The sequence below is a fragment of the Trachemys scripta genome, chromosome 2, assembly GCF_013100865.1.
Source record: "Trachemys scripta elegans isolate TJP31775 chromosome 2, CAS_Tse_1.0, whole genome shotgun sequence".
Taxonomy (NCBI): Eukaryota; Metazoa; Chordata; order Testudines; family Emydidae; genus Trachemys; species Trachemys scripta.
The window spans coordinates 53,379,882-53,406,375 of record NC_048299.1 but is presented as its reverse complement, the minus strand read 5'-3'; the positions used below and the strand labels follow the sequence as shown (position 1 = coordinate 53,406,375).

At 38.6% G+C, this 26,494-nt stretch overlaps 1 protein-coding gene across 2 annotated transcripts in view; it reads left to right on the top strand.

Annotated features, from left to right (window-relative positions):
- Positions 1-4,431, top strand: part of MEOX2 (mesenchyme homeobox 2) — a 70,626-nt gene extending 66,195 nt beyond the window's left edge. Inside the window, exon 3 of one of the 2 annotated variants that reach the window (XM_034760552.1) lies at positions 3,112-4,431. In XM_034760552.1, coding sequence (XP_034616443.1) covers positions 3,112-3,336 — 225 coding nt within the window. In that variant the 3' untranslated portion in view covers positions 3,337-4,431. The remainder of the gene's footprint in view (positions 1-3,111) is intronic. The other variant, XM_034760553.1, reaches the window with a different exon arrangement.
- Positions 4,432-26,494: the final 22,063 nt, after the last annotated feature.

Here is a 26,494-nt window from a genome sequence, read left to right as displayed (position 1 = left end):
AAGTTCACATGTATTAATATCCAAATCTATTTGAATTAATTTTCACAGACTGATTTTATTATACAAAATCTCTCTTGTATATTTTCTTCTAAGTTGACAATGCTAAGTGGTGTTTTCTCTTAATATATGTGCTGGGATGTTAGCAATGGAAGTTAGACTTGTGGAGTGGCAATTGCCAGGATCACTCTCATTTCTTTTCTGAAGATAGGTTTAGTTCTTCACTTGCTTTTCTTCAGTCTTTTGGTTCTTTCCAAGTTTTCAATCACTCTTCATTTAAAAAGAATTGTCGGTGGCTCCAGAAGTTGGTTAATTTTGTAAGTGCATATGATCTGGTATGGATCAAGTTATTCTAAGTATTCCTTTACCTGCTCTTTATCACTAGCTATGTTTACAATGTCTTCATCAGTCCTAAGGACCAAATCCTGGTTCCATGCATACTGCTAAAACTGCTTCATGCAGAAGAACATCATGGGTGGTGGAAAGTTAGTGGCAATATGTTCCACACATTCAATGGGGAACAATTGAAAAGGAACAATCTGCCCACACACATTTTCCCCCTCCACTCACTTAATGACTGCTCCTGATCTCAGCATGCTTGCAAGAGTAGCTGGGAGTCTAGTTGAACCCTCAGCTTCACCGATTATTTTCCCCCTAGAACTTTGGGCCTCCCAAATAGCACTAGGGTTTTCGAAAGGGCAATGGTCTACTTGCAACAATTTTTTACACACATACACCCTGAACTGTGCAGGATAGTAAATGATTTTGCCCAAAGCAGATAAGATATTATGCAAAGAGTGGTTTCTGCAAAACAAGGTGACAAGTGATTACTGTGATACCCTTTTGACACTATAGCATATTCCTTGATCTCTCCGAGCTGCAAAAATATCCCGAGAGCATCTTTTTTATATCTCAATGGGAAGATTCTCATTGACTTCAATGAGCTTTGGATCAGCTCCATAGCTCAAACACTACAGGTTTATTACAGTGTTTGGCACCAGTGCTGTAGTGTCTTTTAAAAGCGGAACTTCACTGTAAAAAAATGACATCTGTAACTTCCCATAAAGAGCTGTAAGTACAGTACAAATATTGTGTTTTTATGAAGACACTGCTTTCATGGAAGTCTCTGATATAGGGCCTAAGTATGATAATTCCCAACATCATAGCAGCCAGTCATAAATACCTTCCCTTTACACTCATTTGACTTTACTAGCCAGATTCTTTTGGCTTTGATGAGTAGTCTAAAGGAAAGGATGTGCATGGATTTGAGGCTGTTAACCAACCTAAAATCATTTTGCTCTATTCCCAAATGATTGGCTTTAAGAGCTCTGATTAGTTTTAACAGCAACACTGCGAGTACAGTAAATAAATACAAAAAAATGTGACTTTAAACATCAGTTCTGTTGCTGTAAAATTCTAACGTATCATTCAAAATAATATTAAAGGCTAAAGCCTGTAAGATTTCCTGGACATACAACATAAATTCCTCAAAACATCCATTTGTGGCTCTATTACTGATGTTGTACAATGAGTCCTGCTGTGACAACTCCTTGGCATTTCTTTTAAATCTCTAAAATATATTCCACTTATCACTGCAGAGGATACATCAGCATTCCAAGCTCTCATTTCCTTTCCAAGTGAGAAGTTACCTCATGCTGTAGAATTTTCTGTAGAACTTTCATGTTAAAAGAGACACAAAGATACATTTGGGACACTCCATTACAGCAGTAACTCTAAGGGTGTTAAAATAACTATTTTTTTCTCTTCTTCCATTTTCACAAAATAAATTTACTTTCAATGTCAATGGCATATGCTGATTTAGAATCAACTGAGGATCTGGTATATGCATAAGAGTTCCCATGTCTCTTTTAGTATTTGGGCAATTGCAAAAGTAGCTTGCCTGCAGTTTGCAGTGGTTAATAGCACACCAAATTTACAGGAGACAAGAATTGTCTCGTACCAAAAAGGAGACCAACAACAGGAATTATAGTAATACATATTTGAGCCAACAAGGGAAGTCATTATAAATATTTACTATAAAAAATTTTCTAAAATGGCCTTGCATATATCAGGAAAAGGGTTGAGCGGGGGCATTTAAATTGGAATTGACCTGTAAAAAAAAAAATGTACAGTTGTTTCTTATTCTTCCATTCTTGTTTTTGAATGAAAATTTCTTGTTTCATTGTACATTTTCCAAGTACTTAGCATATTCAGAAAAAATACTTAGAAAAAGACTAAAAAAAATAGGAGGAGAAGCATGGTTCAGCGTTAAGGCACAAGACTGTAAATTAGATAGAAGAAAAAGATTTTTTTCTGAGTTCTCTATTAATTTGCGCATGTCATTGCCCTGACCAAATGCCTCAGTTTCCTTATCTGCAAAATGGGTGTAATACTTATCTCCCAAGAGTGTTAATTTATAAATGTTTCTAAGGAACTTTGAGATCCTCCACTGGAAGGCATTTTAGTAGTACTAAGTATTTCATGTAACCATATTAACTTATTACTGTAACTCTTGTATTTCATCATCTTATTCCAGGGGTTCTCAAACTTCATTGCACTGCAACCCCCTTCTGATAACAAAACTTAGTACATGACTCCAAGAGGGGGGACTGAAGCCTGAGTCCTCCTGATTCTCACTGCCCTGGGTGGGGGGGGAAGCTGGAGCCAAAGCCCGAGCCCCACTGCCCTGGGTGGGGAACGGGTCAAAGCTGAAGCCCAAGGGCTTCAGCCCCAGCCAGGGGACCTGTAACCTGAGCCCTGCCACCCAGGGCTGAATCTCTCAGGCTTCGGCTAGGCGGCGGGGCTTGGGCTTCAATCTGAGCCACAGCAAGTCTAAGCAAGCCCTGGCGACCCCATTAAAATGGGGTCATGACCCACAGTTTGAGAACCGCTGTCCTGTTCCTTCCCCTATTGTCCCTTACCCTCACGTATTACTTCAAGTCTAAAATTAGACTGTCAGGTCATTGGCGAAGGCAAGTTGCCTTTGTATTTGTTCTGTAAAGAAACTAGCATCCTGTTGGGTGCTACACAAATAACACATGATGCTATTATTTATTAGTGTTACAGATAACATCATTAGCCCTCAGTGACCATGTCTTTGTTCTTATTTTTAAGGTAAAAGTTTGGTTCCAGAACAGACGGATGAAATGGAAGCGGGTAAAAGGGGGCCAGCAAGGGGCAGCAGCCCGGGAAAAGGAACTGGTGAATGTGAAAAAGGGCACACTGCTTCCCTCAGAGCTTTCTGGAATTGGTGCAGCTGGCCTCCAGCACACGGGGGACTCACTAGCGAACGATGACAGCCATGATAGTGATCACAGCTCTGAGCACGCACACTTATGATACACAAAGAGGATCCCAGCTCCGTTCTCAGGAAAGAAATGCTATGATGGCATGCCTTCCACGGGCATCGTTTACGTATGCAAGTGACTCTGGCAGTGATTTTTTTTTAAATGGTTATTAAAAATTCAAGCTTATTGTGTCTGCTTTTCTTGATTTTTAGATGGTTTACAGTAAGTGCCATGTCTTAGAGGTGCCTCAAGAGTGGGAAGCGGAAGATGAATTTGCTTTGAACATTCCAGATTTGTTTATCATGTTTATGGACAGCGGGCAGGTATTTTTGCTTTAGCTTGCACTGAAAATTACATTGCTTTCAACAGAGGCTATATTCGGAAAAAACTACAGTGCCACAAAATCACTGTCTAGTGGATAAGAAATGTATTTTAACTCTGTAAATATTTATCTTACAGCATTTTCCTGTCTTCACTAATTTTAGTAATGCATTAATATTAGCTGATGGCAATAATCACTCATGATGATAAACGGCTTCTTGTCTCTTTATTTTTGTTTTGTTGTCCCAAAACCAGACAATACATATAGACAATTGTGTTCAAGTAAAGAACAATACTGTAGTGTCTGATAGGGCACGTCCTTGTACCACAGACAAAACAAACCTTATGTTGCATTTACTCTCAACTGCTGCTAATAGGGTATTATTAAACTTACCTTGCTCCTCAATTCTTCTTATCTTATAACTGCCAGAATGATTTTTAGGATCATAAGGATAGTCCAGTGACCTGCCAGAAATAACATCATGTTCCACTTGTGTTAGGAATTTATTTCTACCACCCCACCCCTAAAAATGTACACGTTACTTCTACATCCTAGTTGAGTACATTGGGAAGCACTCAGCAGAAGTTTCTTCATCTTCTGATTTTAAAACCAGCGGATAAGTTGAGTTGGCTGCTTATGTTGGTAGAAATCAAAATTATGATGATAACTCTGATACTATGTCCCAAGTGTAAATTCAAGACACATTTTCTGTTACAGACTTGTGTGTAAATACAGGCGAACACCAAAAATCAAATCTAACAAAACACTGATTGTACTTTGTAAAGAAAAAATGTTTAATAAATGATCCTTTTTAAATAATTCTGGTCTGCCTATAGTGATTTAATGGGAAACTTGAAAGTGTTCCTTTAAAAGTCCTAAGCAGCTCTACCTTCATGAATCCTTCTAAACCTTGTTTTGCTTTGGGCAGCATAAATCTATGATTTCAAACTTACACTTGAGCTTGGATAAACTTGCTACCTTGATCCATTTGGGAAACTCCTTCCTTTAGCAGGAAAAAGCAACCCTCAGCTAATGATGGCTTCAGCCAAGAACAACAAGGGCAATTAAACCATTTTCCAAGATCTAAGGCAAATATTAAAGGGATATTTTGTCATGTGTTGTGGAAATGGAGAAAAAATGGTAACTGCCCAGGAAGGTGATGTAAACTTGCATTACCTTGCCTTTATAAAATTAAGTTGTCCAAGACATAAAGTTATTGGCCAACATTCCTATTCACCAGAAAGGTAGGAGATTAATTGGAATGAAAATAATAAAATAAGCCAGAGCATCCAAAGAGAAGTCTTCAAACTAAGTACCAATGAGCATTTACTGATGATTAACAGTCACGTGAATCAAAAGCATCCTAAATGTTAGACATGATCAAGAACTTTTCTAGTCCAATTCTTTTCAAACTCAGATTTGTTCCCTATTACACACTAACTAGTCTTGTGATCAGTCTAATTTAAATGTCCAAGTGATGGGGCATCCACAACTTTGGCAGACTATTTCACATTTTAGCATCACCCTATGGAGCCTAACAGATCATAAAATTACCCTATATCTATCAAATGCCCTCGCCACACAAAATGGTTTAGATGGAGTTGGATAAGGAAGAAATAATAAAAAAAATACACATCAGTTCCATTATTACATGCAAATAATGAACCAGAATAAAAGCATAATCTCCCCACAACTCTCCATTGCTGTCATTCATATATGTCTAAAATTAAACTGTACATTTTTCAGGATTGAGACACAGGGATAGCTCAGTGGTTTGAGCATTAGCCTGCTAAACCCAGGGTTGTGAGTTCAATCCCTGAGGGGGCCACTTAGGGAACGGGGTAAAATCAGTACTTGGTCCTGCTAGTGAGGACAGGGGGCTGGACTCAATAACCTTCAAGGTCCCTTCCAGTTCTAGGAGATAGGATATCTCCATTCAATTTTTGTGTTTGCTCTGTAAAATACCCCGCACATTATAGGCAGTGCAAAAATAATAATTAGCAATGTAGGAACAGTTTCTGCCACCCCTTTCACACTGAATAGTACCTTACTTTGTGATACGCTCCACTAATTTGGGTGGGGACGCTTGCAGCATCCAATGTGATTAAGGGGGGCAGACTCTGACTCATAGTGATCTCACTGCCAGGAAGACTGTCTTGACATTAAGGAGATTCATTTTCTCTTCCTTAATTTCATCCTATTACTCCAAATTCTAAAAGATGATGGCTACTAACGACATATTACTTCTAGTGAGAGAGAAATGATACTCAGATATTGGTTTTTTTTTAAGCCAACATGAAATATGCTGTCCCTCTGTATGATGAAAGTATGATGTCAGTAGGACAAATGTGTACAGTAAAGCATGTGCCACAGAGTTTGCAAGATAGGGCCATGCATTTTAAAATAATCTGTAACCCTTTAAACACAAAGATCCAGATTGCATAAATAATACCATGACCAGCGTTCAGAGAAGTTTGGAGGTCCATTGCTACAGGAGAAACTCAGGCCTGAGGAGTAATTTGCACCAATCAGGGTATTGGAGGGAGCAGTCCTTCGGCCTCACCAAATGCAGAGCTTGATACTGTGTCTGGCCCTTGCACAGAAAGTACAAAAAGATAGGAAAGGTTCCTTGCACCCTCCTCCAGTCACACCTGCCCAAGGTGCAGGCACATTCTGGCTAAAACCTCTGTAATAATCTATTTCTCAATTCATAGAGTTCACCACAATGACTGTTAAGCACATCACTGGCAACAACTGGAAAACCCACAGAAATGTACTTCTAGCCATGCTACATTTGTCAATACAGCTTAGATTACTATAATGTCATAGTCGCCATTTTAAAACTGCGCCATCCCAGCTATCATTAATTCTTGTGAATGATTCACAAGAGCATCCAAGGATCCAATAATGATAACAGAAGGAGAAGGGTTAGGAAAAGAGAAGACTAAAAGGCACACTTCCCCATGATCATAGGGAGCAACAAACAAAAGAACCTGCATTGTATGTTTTAAAAACAATTGAACAGATGCACTACCATTACTCAGTACTTTCAATTCAAGGTTTAAGGTATTCTTTGAGCCCCAGCATAGAAGGGGTTACAAGGAGAATGTACTTCCCTGCCTATCACATTGATCTGGAGTGAGGCTGTAAAAACACAAGGCTTGTGATTGTAGCAACCCCCAGGAAAGGGGTTGTTGAAAGTTGGCAAGGCCTCTGCTGGCTGTGAACAAGTGTACTGAGTTGCTTTGCTCTTTCTTTGAATCCCCTGGTTTTCCAAAGATGTGGTCATTGAAGTGAGTGGGGTTACGCACAGTACGTAAAGTTAACTATGTATGTAAATCTTAGCAGGAATGGAGCTCTTTTGTGTTAATTAAGCCAGCAATGAGACCAGGGCTTTGGTTTCAACTTAATTTGAGGTTTTATTTTACCTTCCCTAGCTGGTGTATCTGCCCACTGGGTTACAGAGGGGAATTAAGTACATTTAGCATTTTAACCATACTATGTTTGTACAGGGGTGAAAGTAAGTTAAAGGACTTACCAGTATGCTGGAGTCCTGAGCAGGGGCGTGGCCTCAACCGGAAGAGGCGGCTGTGGCTGGGATCCCCAGGGCCTTTAAATCACCCCCAGAGCTACCGGCTGCAGAGGTGGCTGGGAGCCCCAGGGCTCAGGGGTGATTTAAAGGGCCCAGGGCTCTGGCCACCTTTACCACAGTGGAGCTCTGGGCCCTTTAAATCGCCGACGGAGCCCTGTCGCCGCTACCCCGGGGCTCAGGCAGCGGGACTCAGGAGGAGATTTAAAGGGCCTTGGGCTCCAGCTGCTTTGGGGAGCCCCGGGCCCTTTAAATCACCAGCCTGGGGAAGCCGGTCGGTCTAGCACTGGCTCTTGCCGATATGCCGGACCGGACCGGTTTACTTTCACCTCCTATGTATGTGAGAGGTAAGTGTTTATTTTACAGATGGACAAGATGAAGCACATACAAATTGTGACTTTTCCAAGATCACACAGCCATTTGATAGCAGAATCAGGAATGGAACCCAGCAGAACTGGCTTTCTGTCCCTGGCTCTACCCACTAACTAATTAGCTTTCCTGCATCTGAAGACATTACACTCTTATAGTTTGTGGGAGATGCCATGGTTTGAGTTAAGGACAAAATGTCAGCTTGAGCCTCCTTTCAAATTTCCTGGCTTTAGGCAACTTGTGTCTCTTGAGTGAACATGTATTTAAGCTGGCACAAATAGAGTACATGCAGTGTTTAAGATATAAGATTCAGGAAATTTTTAAGAGTGATATTTAACCAGTTACATTGTATATGGCTTGAAAGGAAGAATTTTGTACACATTTGGTGTATGTGCTAGTGTGTGTGTGTGTGTATAATTATATATATATATATATATACAGATAGATAGATATTATATATCTATATATGATATACTGTACTAGCTTGTGTAGGGCTTTAGTGATGATGCATATTATTATCTCAGAGAAATAAGAGATTGTTCAATATCTTGCTTAGCATTCATTTGCTTTATGGTATATTTATTTAAATTCACTTTGTATTTAGGGCACACAGGGTTTTTTCATGCTTTGAGGGCATTTACTGGTGAAGGCTGCACAGTGAGGGGTAGATATAATATTAATTTGAATCTTCTGGCTGTTAATCAGGGCTATTGGACAGCACAATCAGAGCTTATCAGCGCCACCTGTACAACAAAAATATTCAAGGAATGTTAGTCTCCTATTACATTATTAAAAAAACCCCACATCAATGTATTAAGGAAAAAATGGTATCTTCTCCCATCAAATTTATACCACACTACTAACTCACTATTCCTTCTCAGAATATTGGTAAATGCCCAAAAATATTCGGAAATAATCTGTGCTACATTCAGGATGGATGAAAATTGATTATTCTAAGCAAAAAAAAAAAAAAATTATAAACAGTTTTTTTAATTTAAATTAAATTTGAAATGTACAGGTTATGTTAAGGTGTACATTTATTAGTTATTAAAATCACTTACATTAAATGCAAAATATATTAAGTGGTACATGTTTGCTGCCAAGTTTTAAACAAAATCAGACCACTGAACTGGAGGAAGTCACTTGCTAAGCATCTGGAACTGGTGTTTATTGACATGCTAAACCAGCTTTTGAGCAGTAGCCTCTTCAGCAGTTGCAGGGAGAATTTTTCTTCATTTTAGTTTATTCAACTAGTTCTGTTCAATGGATAGTTCATTCAAAGTTTAAAAAACAATTGGGATTTGAAAAAACAGGAAAGCCTGGTATTCCTCTTCCAATCTATGAATTAAGACTAGGTATGAGAGGACAAGATCTACTAATTCTAAAATCGTGAAGGACACGGTGAACAGAAACTATAGATAACATTTCCTTTGTTTAATAAATCAGTTAGTTTTAAATGCAAAACATATTTTGGAAACTTTTTTTCTCTTATGCATCCAGCACATTTAAGGTAGTTATATTTAAAATAATTTTAAACAATTAAAACACTGGTTTTATGCATTTTAATTGACTGTGGATTTCTGTCCAAATAGAGCATCACACAAATGACAAGTAAAGAATTAATCATCTAGTAAATAAGAAATGCATCAGTCACGGTTTTCTAACATAGTAAAAAAATGTTAAAATTAAGAATATGAATGCAAATTAAACTACATGTGTGTTTAAATAAATATAGTATACCCCCCTGGTAAGCAAAAAGAAGTACCAAATTTACAGTGAAGACTATATTTAGTTGCAATTCAACACATTTTAATGGCTACTAATCAATCAACTTTTCTTTAAGAAAATAGCTAAAAAGTACACATTTCAAAACACAATTAAAATTGAAGATTTAAATCAAGTTTCCTGCTGGCTGATTTAAATCATGATTAAAATCAGTGATTTAAATTATTTTGATATAAATCAATCCACTCTGGTCACATTTATTCCAGAAATCTGCAACCCACTTTGACACAATTGTCTGTCTGTGTCGAGAGACCCAGTATTAAATTAATCAAGGGTATTGCAAGTGAGAATGTAAGTGTGCTGGCAGGGCTATGCTGTCTCACACACACACACACACACACACACACACACACACACCATATTCAGTTTTTCCTCAGAAGGGTCCAAAACACTGTCTAAAAGTTTAGATCCAGATTTTCAAACACACCTATCAGCTCTGCTGATTCTCAGTGGGAGATTTTTAGGAGGTGTACAATTTTATAAAGCTTCCCCCGATGTGATAGAAAAACACAGAGCATTTTTCCTAATGTCATAGAATAAATTACTAATTATTATTTCTATTCCAGTAGCACCCACAATGCATTATGCACTGTCTACACCGGTAAGAAGACATCCCTGCCCTGATATCTGAAATACCATAACATAATTTTCATCTTTGGAAATTTTATGAAACAGTTGCTTTTTTTCAAATGATATTGAGCACGTTTTGTTTAATAGCTACATGTATGGGAAGTCCAGTTGAATGACCCAAGTAAACAACTTATGTGGCACAGGGAAATAATAATCATTACCTTTTGTACAGTGTTTTTCTTCTACAGATCCCAAAGTACTTTTAAAAAGAATGGTAAGTATCATTATCCTCCTTTTACAGATGGGGAATTGAGGGTCAGAGAGGTAAATTAATTTGCCAAAGGCAACAGAGGTAGTACCTGGCAACAGAGATAGTACTCTCCTGGCTCTCTGTCTAGTGCCCTATTAACTGACCCACACTGACTTGGTTTTGATGTACCATTTGCAGAGATTATTGAGACCTAGCACACCATGGCTGGGGTGAATGCAAGACTCTTTTTTTTTAATTTACACAGATGCTTACTTCCTTACTATATGTGTCCTACTGGCTACCATCAATAGTGGTTCTAAACATTCTCATACCCCCATAAACACCCTTGGACCTTGATGATAGCCTGCTTAGGTCACACCTTTCTGGGCAGCATCCATCCTTCCCTTGGAGAGCACTTGGGATTCACGCAGGAGGAGAGTGAGGGAAATGAGTAGAGTGCGTGGGAGGATGCACATCACCCCCACTCACATACTCGCTATCGCCCTGCAGATTCAGGGTGCAAGATAGTAATGCTGAGCTGTGTGATCTTTCCACCAGATAACTTGAGTGGTGGGGTTCATCCTGTAAAGATAGGTCCCCAGGTTAGCCACAGGCTATAGAGCCCTTACAGCAAGATTCAAATGGGAAGCAAGCTGTGAGGGAGAAATGGGGAGGGGGAGAGAAGGAGTGTTCTGGGACCCGGAGCCTGCGCATGGATGGCCGACCCTGCCACTGATTCCTCAATATTCATATGGCTCTTAGGGCTTGTCTACCTAGGAAAACTATACCAGTCTAAGATTGGGAGTCAATTTAAAGTGTGGTAGTTATACGAGTATAGCTCACTGTGGAGACAGTCTTGTTCTGGGATAAGAAGGCCTTTTGCCAGTTCAGATTACAGTGCTTTGGAAACAGTTTAAGCTAAACCAAAAAAAAGCCACTCTTATCCAAGAATAGGAGTGTCCTCACAGGAAAGTTATAATGACATATCAATAGTGGTTTAACTATACCTGTATAACTGGAAACGTCACCCGTGTAGACAAGTCCATATGCATCCACTGCGTTTGTGGACAAACACCACATATCCAATGAAAATATTAGTGATAAAACTCCACAAGGAGAACCTCATGGAGGAACTCATTCCAGCAGGTTTGCCCATGGAGGAAGGTGATGAGGCCCTTCTTAATTTAGAGGAAATCCCACCTGGTGAAAAAATTACTGGCCTGTTGGCATGTCAGAAAGTGTTTTATGATCACTCATTGCTTGTCATCATATTAGAGATTAAGCAACCCAGCAATGTTATTCCTTATTCTTAAACAAATACATTATCTTATGTTAAAAATAAGATATTTGCTTTACTAACAATATAGAAATGTATTAGCCACAGAAGTTTCACTAATATAAATGTTGTGTTGTAGCAGTGAATTATAAAATGGTATTTTAATATCCTTTGCTGCTAAACAGTAGAAAATGGTATTTCTTTAAAAAAAAGAAGGCTGATTATTGAGACTATTTTGATATAATATTGCACCAGACCTGCTTATCTTGTTCAATTATGGTAGCACAGCGTGCAACATAATTATTTTCATATATAATGTATTGTATATTATAGGTTTGCTTTTTTTAAAATATAAAAGTATACACTATTATGGCTAACAAAATAAAAAGGCATTCTTAGCCATGATATAAGCAGGCACAATGCTAGACTTTGGCCCTAAGTATTTTTATAATAGTTTTTTCAAGAGCAAAATTTGCAGATCCAATAGAAGATATTTAAGTGCTATTTTTACACTTTAGTGTGATATATTGTCAGTGAGTTGTCTAATTGATTTCAAATGCTATGAATTCAATTCTCCAGTCCTCTAGCAGGTCTATGATTGATTTCTATGGGAGTTTTGCCTGCCTCGTGACTGCCTGCCTGGTTTCTGTGTCTTTTTTGTGTTCACTGTATAAACTCATTCACATGGTAGCTATCAGATCCAAAAATGTTTTGAGTAATATGCAGGACAAATATCCATTAACCGTAGGTAACTTTTAATATCTGTAGACATTTAATTTCTCTGGATATTTTTATACCTACCCATGTCCAATATTGATATTTTTTTGGTAGCCAGAAAATATAGTTGAACATACAGACACAATTTATTACAGTATACACTATTTTTGTTTGCTTATGGATAGCAGTTTTTTAAAAGTGTGCCTGTTTTGAACATTTACCAAGTTATTTGCCAAGCAAGTCACACGTGCAGCTGAAAAAACACCTAAATGTGTACTTGCCAAGGTAAAAGTTTATCTTGAATAGTACCCTTACAAAAAATTGCATATCACTGCCATAGAAATATATAATCCATCAAGGGGAAAAAATGCCAAATATAACCATGACCCATAAAGAATAATTGTGTATGTGTATTTCTGTGATTCTTATACATGCTTGCACATAAACATGGTGGAGAGAAAATGTTTGCACACTCTTTTAATTCATAAAGCATGCCAACTGCAATTTAGAGTTGCTCCTCCATATAGTATATTTGCTTAAAATGTTTGATTTCCGATGGTTGAATATTGACAATAGTATTAAAGACTCCTTTTATAAGTAATGCTTTTGCAATAAGCAAGTAAGAACTATTTCTTTTAAGAAAACAGTGGGCCTGATCCAAAGCCCATTGAAGTCAATGGAAAGATTTACATTGACTTCATTGGGCTTTGGATCTGGCCCTAAATACATACACCAGTTTCTACTCAGTGAATAGTACAGAATTAAGAATACAGACAAAGAGTTTCAGAAGTGCCTCCTGCCTTTGAGTGCCTTAATTGAGGGTCCTGGTTTTCAGAATGTTCTGAGCACCCATTCTCTGAAAAATCAGGGCCCCTTTATGGTACCTTAAAATGGGCACCCAATATCACTAGTCATGTTTGAAAAACCTGCTCAGAAGCTATTTTATTGCTCTTGGTTATGATGAGAGTTTTATAATATTGGGTTCCTATAGCTGGCAAGTCATCCTTTATTATTGAAATATTGATTTCAAAATCAAAATAAAATAAATTTGCTATGGTGCTTGGAGTTTCCTTCAGCAATAATCTATTGTATCATTAGATAAGAAATAGTAAAGCACATTATATAGGGGCAGTTTTAACAGATGTTCATATATGGGTAGGAAAAAAAACGTTCCTTCCACTCAGATGTCTGTCTTGAATTTCTCACAGTTTTTGCAGACAGTTTGGCTGGCTTCCAACATACATCGTTGCCTGTCTGGTATGAAAAATGCCATCTGTGGTGTATGAAGGTCCTTCCTTTAAAAGTGGACAGCTAATTATATTCTGGGCAGGTGGTACCAAAGTGAAGTGAGGTGTCAAGCATGGTATAACCTTGGAATTGTCTAAAATTACCATATTCTGTTGGGAAAATACAGCATACCAGAAACTGAAAGGAATTTAAATGTAGGTCAGCATAGAGCTTTCACGGGATTCAGATGACAGTATACACTGTGGTGACATATTCAAAAACTTTAATAAGGTTAAAGTATGTGAGTTGAATCACATGTAAATTTCCCAAAACAAATGTCCTCCGTGGCTCTGATATCCTTGATTGCAGTTCTGTCAAGTATACACTGTAACCTTAAGAAAATTCCTGATGTTCTCACATTTTTCAGACAGGGCAAAAGATGGGGGTGTGGGGAGAATTTCTGTCTGAGCTTTAATGGCCTGGGAAAACTGTTTGTTGAAGAAGGAAGAGAAGATGGCTGCGTTGTGTGAATGACCTCTGCAAATTCAGCCTCACAAATGCTCACCCTGCAAACACCCACACTTTAAAGCATTTTTGAGGATGAATAAGATTTTTGGTGGGCCACAATCAACACACACCCCATACTAGCTTCAGGGAGGAGATGAAGCTCGCTGTTTCCCCACTCAGCTGATCTACAAGAGCCCCAACACCCAGCACAACCACACTTGCTGCCTTTGACATTACAACAGCTAGTCCGGTTCCTCCAACTCTCTCGCTTAGCATCAGCCCTTCCTATAGGAGATGAGGCCTCATTACTCAGATGTTGCAGCACTTGCTCCTCCCCTGAGGATGAGTGTTATATCAAGGGTTAAATGTTTACCAGCATAAGCACAAAGTCTCAGAGCTTACAGTTAATGGTGATGGTATACATTTTAAAATAATTAAGCTAGGTGGAGTTTTGGGACCATTCACCAAATGTTTACCCTGATGTTTGGTAGTGAGATTTCAGGTTGTTTTGTCTTCCTTCAATAATTTGATTAACTTTCTGCGCAATCTCATATGGAACACTCAACATGATAATTACAATAGCCTGGTACAGTGGAATGGTAAAGAAGCAGTGATGGTGAACTACTGTACAAACAGTACTGTTCCGTGTTTGCCTAGTCCTAATCCATCTGGAGGATTTTGAATTATCAACCTTCAACACTGAAGAGCAGTTTTACTTTGATAAAGGACTGCCCCTGGTGTTTTCAATATCATGCTTTAGCCTCTGACTTTCTTCGCATCTTGCGATAATGAGATGTACACTGATATGCTGCGTTATTATAGGTTTCCTTTCTGGCTGAGCCAAACTCCTGTTAAATGTTACTGTGGAATCTTGAAAGACTAGCAAAAGAAGAATTAAAGACCCAACAACTGCACTAAGACAACCTTGATGAGGCTGGAGCCAGGATCTACTAGAATTCAAACCAGACTTCTCAAGGTAAAATTTATCGAAATACCTCAGTGATGTTACATTAAACAAACCAAAAAAAAAAAAAAAAGTCCAGGAACATCACTCTGCGTCCAAGTTTTATACCTATTGAAGGCCCTAATCCTGCAATCACTTGAACATGTGAATTAGCTGATAGTGCTCAATAGAGCAATTCTTATGAGTAAAGTTAGGCTACATCTATACTACGCACTTTTAACAACAGCTGTGCTGCTACAGTCGTGCCACTAAAAGACGTGCAGTGTAGCCGGTAGAGCTCTCCCACCGACAAAAAACTTCCACCCCGAATGAGCGGAGGTAGCTCTCCAACAAAGCACTGTTCCCACTGGCACTTTTCATCGGCAAAACTTTTTGTTGTTCAGGGGGTGAGTGTGTGTGTTTTTTTTCACACCCCTGAATGACAAAAGTTTTGCCGACAAAAGTCCAGTGTAGCCTTTGTCACTCATAACATAATTGTTAAGCAGAAGTGGAAACGAGGGGTGGGGAAATGAATTTAAATCACAACTATTATGATGTTGGAAGGTGTTAATGTCTTCCATCAATTACAGACTTGGGTGCAGTCAATGGGTATACTCAGCACACTTCACTCAGGCTAAATGAAGGAGCAATTTAATGCCCTTTTGTGAAGTGAGAGCTGAAACAATACATACCGCTGCTCAAGACGCTGGCCAGGATGACCAGGCCTAAGCAAAAACTAAGCCATGGGTGCTGAGGGATTTCCCTGAGGCCTAATTGCAAATGTAGAAACTGAGGCATTGATTAGTTGCATGTGTGTATTTTTGTGTATTTTTGTGTGTGTCAGATGCAGAAAGAGGCGCAAAGCCAGAGAAGCAGTGGTGAGTATGAATGATCCTGAGAAGGGGCAAAGACAGAGCTCATTGGGATACAGGATTGGTTGGAAATTGTGAACAAGGAAACTACCTCCTGTTGTTTGTTCCTACAGTGTTCAGGTAAATAAACAGGATTGCACCAAATAAATACCTGACTCCTGTAATCAATTTCTCATCCTAAGAGAAACAACCTGGCATGGCCAGGAATATTGGCTAGCCATTTGGGTCAAGGGGCAAGACTATTATAACATGAACAATACAAATATTTATAATATACTGCTATAAAAAGTATCCTTCCATCAACTGTATTTTTAGGAGATATCTTGAGCTACAAATACTGTAAGTCTGTTTAAAAGAAAAGCTTCTGTTAGGCTTTGTCTATATATAACGGTCGCGCTGGTTTAGCTAGTAGAACTGTGTATGTTCTTAAATGGGTTTAAACATAAACTAATACAAACCAGTTTAAATCAGAGATTATGCACCGAGTTTTGAAACCAGTTTAGTGAAACCAATGCAACTTCAATGTTCCTTAGTGACACTGATTGTGCCCAGAACGTAGCAAAATGGAAGCCCACAGATTTTCCTACAGTAATGGCATGGAAAATAAGTCACTATAAAGAAAATAGCTTTAAACTGTCCACCAAATTTGGAATAAACCAAGTGAGCATCTCAGCAGATTACACTGATATGGCTGAATTGTGCTGTTATATATTTACATTTCTAGGCCTCTGGGAAAGGATAGGGGAGGTTGTTTGTTTTTTGTTTTTCTCCATTTCTTTTTTTTTTATTTAGGGCATATTGTTTCCATTATGTAATAGACCCTGCATGATTTTATCAGGCTTGAGGTATTGCATGTTTTAATTTTGGTGTTCCTTTTATTGTTTCCAATGCTTTGCTGTATATATATTCTCTTATATGAATTACTGTATTGATCCTTGAAAATTTAATTTAAAAAAAAAAAGAAAAGAAAAGACAGAATTTAATTATGATCAGGATATATTTTTAGAGTCAGACATGCAATGATAGGACCAATAATCTTGTGACTATTGCTGGTTTTCCCGTGCAGATATTTTTCTTCTTAACTGTACCAGTTTATAGTGGGCTGTTGAAGCCTGATTAGTTAAATGTGTAGAATGTGGGCAGGGGAGGGAAAGAACAGGGATCTAGAAATTTGATTGCCTCCCATTGTAAACAGCACACCCTAGAAACTTCAGGAAAATCACATGCTACAGTTCAAAGAGTCAAATTTAAAACAGTCATAAACAAAATAGTCTCTCTAGAGACAATTCAAGAAAAATGTTGATAACTTGGAGAGGGTTCAGAGAAGAGCCTTGAGAATGATTGAAAGGATTGGAAAACATGCCTTAGAGTGAAAGACTCCATCTGTTTAGATTAACAAAGATGAGGGTAAGGGGAGACTTGGTATATAGCTATCTTATCATAAGGGCTCCATTGCTAGAATTTTTTAAAATCAAGATGGATATTTAACAGGAAATAATTCAGGGAAGTTCTATCGCCCGTGTTATACAGGAAGTCAGATTAGATGATCACAATGGTCCCTTCTGGCCTAATCTATCAATCTATGACATCTTCTTCTTTAGGAGATTTAGGAAATTTGGTGGGCTGTGATTGGTTAATTGAGCAGCTATACAAAACAAGTTCTTTCTATAATTGTAGGTGATGGTATCATCCTAAATGTGTAAATCAGCATTTAAGAAATAATTTTGTATGACATATGTTAACATCCTTTGAGGCATTGCCGGTACCTTAGCAACTGGCATAGGCAAGACATTCAGTGGATATCAGAAGGTCACCACATATGGTATCAAAAGATAGAGTCAGTTCTTAAAAATTGACCCAGGAATACAGTTACAATACAACAGCAGTAAAGAATCAGTGACAAGTGCAGTAATGTTTTTGATACTTTATATATAAACTTTAATCTAAATGAATCCCAAATTCTTATAAAAATGATTACACAAATATTCTATAAATAACATTGCCCAATACTGAAGTGCAGTCATCTCTTGGGTGAAACACAGTAACTGTTCAACAGTTCACAGAGTAAGTTCACACATGTTTAGGAGAAGAATGTAAATAATCAAACAAAATTACATTCTGCATACTTAAATACTCCTGTTATTATTGTAACTACCCAACTACCCTTGGAATTTGATCAGGTCATTGGGATTAATACTCTTGTGAAAAGTCTGGGACTTCATGGAGCACAAATTGGCAGGCCTTCTGTTGTACACCTCCTCTGAGAGAGGGCATGTCACCAGTACAGTGCCCATAACATCATGCTGCAGTAGATCAATATTGACTCACTCAAAGGTAGCAGTGCCAGCTTCTGAATAACCAACATGATGCATAGTAACAGCTAGGGCAGGGGTCGGAAACCTCTGGCACGTGGCTCGCCAGGGTAAGCACCCTGGCAGGCCAGGCCAGTTTGTTAACCTGCCGCATCGGCAGGTTCAGCCGATCGTGGCTTCCACTGGCCGTGGTTTGCCGTCCCAGGCCAATGGGGGCTCCGGGAAGCGGTGCGGGTGAGGGATGTGTTGGCCGTGGCTTCCTGCCACCCCCATTGGCCTGGAGCGGCGAACCGCGGCCAGTGGGAGCTGCGATCGGCTGAACCTGCTGACGCGGCAGGTAAACAAACTATCCCGGCCCTCCAGGGTGCTTACCCTGGCGAGCCGCGTGCCAGAGGTTGCCGACCCCTGAGCTAGGGTTTCCCCAGTGGTCTCCTTCCATTCAAATACTGACATGGTCTGACCCTGCATGACATATGAAGCGAGTGCAGTTCCCTCATCTTGCTTTCAACCAGTGGCACTCACACTGCCCAGGTCCTGGCCACCCGTCCGGGGGGGGGGGGGGGCTCTGCATTTTAATTTAATTTTAAATGAAGCTTCTTAAACATTTCAAAAACCTTATTTACTTTACATACAACAAGTTTAGTTATATATTATAGACTTATAGAAAGAGACTTTCTAAAAACGTTAAAATGTATTACTGGCACCCAAAACTTTAAATTAGAGTGAATAAATGAAGACTCAGCACACCACTTCTGAAAGGTTGCCGACCCCTGGTCTAGACCTAGCTATCTTTACTAATATTGAGTAGTATGTTATTCTGCTAATAGTCCCTTTGGGCATGTCTACACTGTGATAAAAACACCGCTGGAACCAAGTCTCAGAGCCCGGGCCATCAGACTTGGGTTTGCAGTGCTTGGGCTCTGGGGCTAAATATAACAGTGTAGCTATTTGGGCTTGGGCTGGAGTCTGGGCTCTGAGTCCCTCTCCCGTCATGAGGTCTCAGAGGACTGGGCTCCACTGTAAGCCTGAACATCTACACTGCAGTTTTATAGCCCTGCAGCCTCAATCTCTGACCTGGGTCAGCTGCAGCTATGCCATGCATCTTTTATTGCAGTGCAGACATACATACCTTCTGAAATTAGTTTATTCAGTTCAACCAGCCTACTTACGGAGTAAAGCACTACTCAGTATGAGTAAGAATAAGCAGCCATAGACCTTTATTAGTCCCATTTTGAGCTGTTTGGAAAATGGAATTTTTATCTTACAGAAAATTTTGATATTTCAAAATTAGTTTCTGTTCCAAATCAGCAAAAAGAGCCAAGATTGAAATTCTAAATGTCAAAATAAAATGTTGACTGAAATGAAAAGTATAATTTCAAATTGACATTTTGACATAACTTGTTTCATTGTGTTGTGTTTTTTAATCCCAGAAACAAAAAATGACATTGAATGTCAGAATGAAATGAAAACTGTGGTTTTGAAATGTCAATCTTAAATGAAAATTTTAATTTTAATTTCGACATTTCTTGCCAAAAAAAACAGATTTTTCATTAGAACTAATATTTTCCCATTAAAAATTTTGGTTTAGATTAAACTGTTTTTCAGTGGGAACACTTTCCACACAAAAAGTTTCAATGCAACTCTAGACCCAATGCATTGCTATGTTTGCTTAGTTTTATGAAGTACTTCTTTTGCTGTAGTAGTTTTTAAAAAACTGAGCTGCACTTCTAGCATGGGATTGAGATATTTCAGCTCACCTTATTTTCAAATCAGAGCATGCATTCTCGTAGTGTCATAAGGGGTGCCAGAGCTGAAGGTAATTGGCAGTTTGTTTAGAGTGCTACAGCCAATATTACTGTAATATTGCATTATAATTTTTGAAACCTTAACTTTATTTTAGTAGTAGTGACTACAGCAGTCCATTGTTCTTTATAAGATTCTGATCCAATGGGACTCTTTTCATTGATTTCAGTGGCTTTGGATCAGGCCCTACAACTGGCAATACTCTGCATTTGTGTATATTTCATCTTCCAGAACCAATGCTTAGAAAGAAAGCTCATATGTCACAGTTAATACTAGCCTATTAAAAACATCTTATATGTCTGTGATGCACCTGGAAAGATGATTTATGGGTAGCCGATACAAAGACATACTTCATAATCAAAGTAAGAACTAGTGCAGGCAACATTGCTGTGGCAACATATATCAACAATGTTGATTACAGCAGTATCTCAGAGTTACAAACACCAAAGTTATGAACTGACCAGTCAATCATACACCTTATTTGGAACCAGAAGTATGCAATCAGGCAGCAGCAGAGACCAAAAAAAAAAAAAAAAAAAAAAGCAAATACAGTACAGTAGTGTGTTAAACATAAACTACTAAAAAATAAAGGGAAAACAGCATTTTTCTTCTAAAGTTTCAAAGCTGTATTAAATCAATGTTCAGCTGTAAACTTTTGAAAAAACAACCATAACGTTTTGTTCAGCATTACGAACATTTCAGAGTTATGAACAACCTCCATTCCCGAGGTGTTCGTAACTCTGACATTCTACTGTATATTATTTGCACATCTTTTTTAGGGCCCAACCATGCCATCTTTTTATAGGCAAAACTCCTATGTGACTTGATTCTGATTGGTTACACTGTTATATCCAAAGTTAGTGGAGTTACCACAGATTTGTATTGTAACCTTGGGGCTTCATTGCCACCTGCTGCAGGAGGAGCAAAAGGGGAGGAACTCCCTGTGAGGTTTTCCTCACAGAGACTTCTCCCTGACCATTTCCTCAAAGGAAGCACGGTTTGCTCTGCTGAGAGCTGGCTACAGGGCGGTCCCCCAAACTGCATGGCTCCTGGGGGCTCAGCAGGAAGCAAGGGGCATCACAAAGAGGTGGTCATCACTGGTTAGTGGATATTTATTAATATTAAAAGGCCTAATCCAAAGCCCACAGAAGCAAACTGAAAGATTTAATAGGTTTTGGATCAGACGCTAAATCAGTAAGCATTGTGTAACAGGTAAATAAAATCACACAGAGAAATGTACAGACATCTTGATCACAGCTGCTATAAAAGTTATTCTACAGCATTAGAAGAATTCCTCACAACTAAATATCACTGACTACATTCCATAGTTATGACATTCCATTATGAAAGTCTCCATACTTCACAAACATAAAACAAGATTAGAAACATTCATGAATAGATGGAATCCTGTTAATGACTTTTGGAACTAAAATGAAGAATAAAAATATGTATTTCATAACAAGTATGTTTTTAATATGTAATTCTCTTACTTAAGCATGTATGTATATACAGTTGTGATTTCTATTATCCTTTCATTTTATGTTAATAATAATAAACAAAAAAAATCTTATCCATTGTTAATGTGAGACATAAAGTGTATTTGCAACTTGCATCAGTCATATTCAGTTAAGTCATTTATAACTATAAGGCTGTGTTGGTCTCTTTTCTATTACATCCCCCCAAAAAACCTATTTTAAAGGAATATTAAGGTTGCAAAGTCAAACATTCAAAAGTTAGGAAATGCCAGAATTCAGGTTGCTTGTACAACTTTAATTTGTCCCTTTTGTGTGTGTGCATTACAATAAAGTCTTAATTACTTTATCACATGCTTTTTTTTTTCTTAGGACCCCTGGCCAGATGTCTATATTACAGACTGTTGTTCCATTTCATGTCTGTATTTATTTGGGTTTCTTTGTAATCAGTTCATAATAGTTTTTAAACGATTTCATGTTTGGTAAAAACATAATATTTTTGTCTAAACATCAGCCTTTCGTGAGGGACTTTGTCAAAGGCTTTCTGAAAGTCCACGTACAGTATATCCACTGGATCATCCTTGTCCACATATTTGTTGATTCCCTCAAAGAATTCTAATAGATTGGTGAGGCATGATTTCCCTTTACAAAAGCTGTGTTGACCCTTCCCCAACAAATCATGTTCATCTATGTATCTAGTAATTCTGTTCTTTACTTGGTTTCAACCAATTTGCCTGGTACAGAAATTAGGCTTACTGCCATGTATCACCTCTGGCGCCTTTTTGAAAAATTGGAGTCATATTACCTATCCTCCAGTCATCTGGTACAGAAGCTGATTTAAGTGATAGGTTACATACCACACTTAAATCTGGGACAGTTCCTCAGATTTATCACCTAAAAAGAATGGATCAGGTGTGGGAATCTCCCTTATATCCTCTGAAGTGAAGATCGATGCAGAGAATTCATTTAGTTTCTCTGCAATGGCCTTTCTTGTCTTCATTGAGTGCTCCTTTAGGACCTTGATCATCCAGTAGCCTCACTGATTGTTTGGCAGGCTTCCTGTTTCTGATGTACTTAAAAAAAATGTTGCTGTTAGTTTATGAGTCTTTTGCTAGTTGCTCTTCACTTTCTTCTTTGTCCTGCCTAATTGTACTTTTACACTTGACTTGCCAGAGTTTATGATCCTTTCTATTTTCCTCAGTAGGATTTGACTTCCAATTTTTAAAGGATGCCTTTTTGCTTCTCACCTCTTCTTTTACTCTCTTGTTTTGCCCTGGTGGCATTTTTTGGTCCTTTTACTATTCTTTTTTATTTGGGGTATATGTTTAATTTGAGCATCTATTATGGTGTTTTTAAAAAGTTTCCGTGAAGCATGCAGACATTTCATTCTTGTAACTGTTTCTTTTGTTTTCTGTTTAACTAGGTTCCTCATTTTTGTGTAGTTCCCTCTTCTCATGTTAAATGCTACTGTGGTAGGCTTCTTTGATATTCCCCCTCCCCCTCACAAGGATGTTAAATTTAATTATATTACAGTCACTATTACCGAGCAGTTCAGCTATATTCACCTCTTGGACCAGATCCTGTGCTCCACTTAAGACTACATCAATAATTGCCTTTCCACTTGTGGGTTCCAGACTAAGTGCTCTAAAAAGCAGTCATTAAACTAAAGGTGTCTAGAAACTTGATCTCTGCATCCCATCCTAAGGTGACATGTACCCAGTCAATATGGGGATAGATCCCCCATTATTACTGAGTTTTCTATTTTTATAGCCTCTTTAATCTCCCAGAGCAGTTCACAGACACCACCACCATCCTGGTCAGGTGGCCGGTAGTATATTCCTAGTGATATTATTTTATTATTCAAGCATGGAATTTCTATCCATAGAGATTCTATGGTACAGTTTGATTCATTTAAGATTTTTACTATATTTGACTCTATGCTTTCTTTCACATACAGTGCCACTCCCCCACCAGCATGATCTTTTCTTTCATTTCTATATATCTTGTGCCCTGGTATTACAGTGTCCCATTGATTGTCATCATTCCACCAAGTTTCTGAGGAGCCTATTATATCAATATCCTCATTTAATACCAGGCACTCTAGTTCACCCATCTTAATATTTAGACTTCTAGCATTTGTATACAAGCACTTATAAAATCTGTCAATATTTAGTTGTCTGACTTCATGTGATGTAATTGAGTGGGACTCTTTTTTCATTTGACTGTTTCTCTTCAGTTCCTACCTGTACCTTACCAACGTCTATACTCTCATTTTTACTAGGTTATAGAGAATCCCCATTAATAGAGTCCCCCATTATGGGATGTCTCTGTCTGAACTGTGTGCTCCCTCACACCTGTCATCTTTCCCCAGCTTTAGTTTAAAAACTCCTCTACAACCTTTTTATTTTTACATGCCAGAAATCTTGTTCTGTTCTGGTTTGGGTGCAGCCCATCCCCCCTCCTAATAAACCTAAAACCACATGCTCTGTGTGTCTTGACTGCTCAGTGCTGGGACTGGACAACAGGGGATGGATCCCTTCATGATTGCCCTGTTCTGTTCATTCCCTTTGAACCATCTGGCATTGGCCATTGCTGGAAGACAGGATACTGGGCTAGAAGGACTGTTGGTCTGACCCAGTATGGCCGTTCTTATGTTCAAAGGTGGAAAAGACCCAGAGGGTATCTAAACCATCCCCCTAACTTTCCAGGATTGTTCTGTTCAGTAAATTTTCAAGTGCTTTGCTCTGTCTAGTTTTAAAAATGCCCCAATTCAGTAGTCCATCCCTATTCAGCAAAGTGCATAAGATTGTACTTATGGTTAAGTATGTCTTTAAATATTTTGTTGAATTAGAGTCTATCTGAATACAGAATTCTACATATGAGTAACATAACCATGTGGATACCAATTTGTGAAACATATTGTTTTGGTTATAACAACATAAATTGTCATAATCATCAGTTAATTAGTTGTGTCCATCTTCTCTAACTATTTCATAATGTAAATTACTTTGATGTGCCAGATAGCTTCTTTTTTCTTGAAGAATGTGCTAGCATGTGCTATACAATACTCACAAAAATATAGTTACAGAGTACAACACCTCTAATCTTGGCATTCCTAGTAAATTAAACTGAAGAAAAGCCTAGGGAAACTCAAATCCAGGAAATCATGTGGCCCAGACAACATATCAGATGAGATGCTGAAACACAACACTGAGCATATAAAGTATCCTCTTCTAAAACTTTTAATAGAACTGGATGAAAAATGAAATTTCCCTCCTATGAAAAAATATGAATTTTTGGGAAAAAAAAAAAAAACCTGTTCTGAATCAGGACAAAAAGTCAAATATTCAAATCTTTTTGTGGAGAAAAATTCTGAAAAAAATCCATTTTGGGAGCACAAAACCTGAATTTTTCAGCTTGTTTCACAAGCTACCTGGTGGACTGATAGCAAACCACTGTTACATTAAATTGAATGGAATAATAAATAAGCCCAGAGAATCAAAAGGTGACCCTATCACTGTACAACACCAAACAGTTAAACATGGTTTGGTGTTTCAAGTACAGCCTGCTTAGTTCGATGGCAAAAGCCACCACTGAAAAACGTATAAATCTTTTATTAAAGATACAAAAAAGAAAGGAAAAATGGTTAAAATATTTGAAATGTAAAATATTAAGCCTTTAAATTTAACCATATCATTTATTCCCTTTCCCTTTAACAGCAGAGAGTTGTTATGGTGGAAAAATCCCTGTCTGACAGTCTCTTAGATGCTATTAAAGGTGGTATTAACTGTGCTTTTTGGGGAAAAGAGAAGAAGTTAATTGAGATGGGTTGCAGCTGCTATTGCTAAAGTCTGATCCTACTTTCTTGAAGACAACCAAGATAAACACACAAAAGGGCAGGGAAAGAATAGCAAAGACAGAAAATGGAGCTTCTGTCTCTGACACCTACTTGTAACCTCACTTCTGGAGACACATAGGCATGGTACATGGTCTTATCAGCCATGTCTGAGACCTGGCAAACGTGTAGCAATGTTAGGCTGTTTAAGGCCTGGTCTATACTATGAGTTTAGGTTGAATTTAGCAGTGTTAAATGGAATTAACCCTGCATCCGTCCACACAATGAAGCCCTTTACTTTGACATAAAGGGCTCTTAAAATCGATTTCTGTACTCCTCCCCGACGAGGGGAGTAACGCCGAAATCGACATTGCCATTTCGAATTAGGGTTAGTGTAGCTGCAATTCAACGCTATTGGCCTCCGGGAGCTATCCTACATTGCACCATTGTGACCGCTCTGGACAGCAATCTGAACTTGGATACACTGGCCAGGTAGACAGGAAAAGCCCCGCAAACTTTTGAATTTCATTTCCTGTTTGCCCAGTGTGAAGAACATAGGAGACCACGCAGAGCTCATCAGCACAGGTAACCATGTAGTCCAAGAATCGAAAAAGAGCACCAGCATGGACCGTACGGGAGGTACTGGATCTGATCGCTATATGGGGAGAGGATTCCGTGCTAGCAGAACTACGTTCCAAAAGACGAAATGCCAAAACATTTGAAAAAATCTCCAAGGGCATGATGGAGAGAGGTCACAATAGGGACTCACTACAGTGCCATGTGAAAGTTAAGGAGCTCAGACAAGCCTACCAGAAAACCAAAGAAGCAAATGGAAGGTCCGGGGCAGAGCCACAGACATGCTGCTTCTACGCTGAGCTGCATGCAATTCTAAGGGGGGCCGCCACCACTACCCCACCTCTGACCAGGGATTCCGAGGAGGGGATAATCTCAGCCACGCCTGAGGATACTGTGGACGGGGAAAATGATGATGAGGAGGAAGACGATGAGATCAACCCCCTGCAAAATAGTGTGATTTTTTTTCTTTAAAAGTAGTGGAAAGCTCAAAAATGTAGACATGGGGGAACTGGACCTGTACTGTCAATGACTTTTTGAGAAACGAATGGGCCCGGAGGCTCATTTAGTAAGCCATGTTGTGTTGAGCTAGCTCTGATATCCAGAAGCCAGAGGAAGGGAAGTGGCTTAGTGTAGCTGGAGCTATAAAATGTGCCGCAAACTTGTAACAACAGAAAAAGCTGCAGCTAAACACTCAACTGAGCAATTAAAGGCTTGTCATTAAAAAGGGGGGGGGGGGTGACGGGGCTAAAATAAACAACAAATCCAAGCGGAAGGAGAAATCGGAG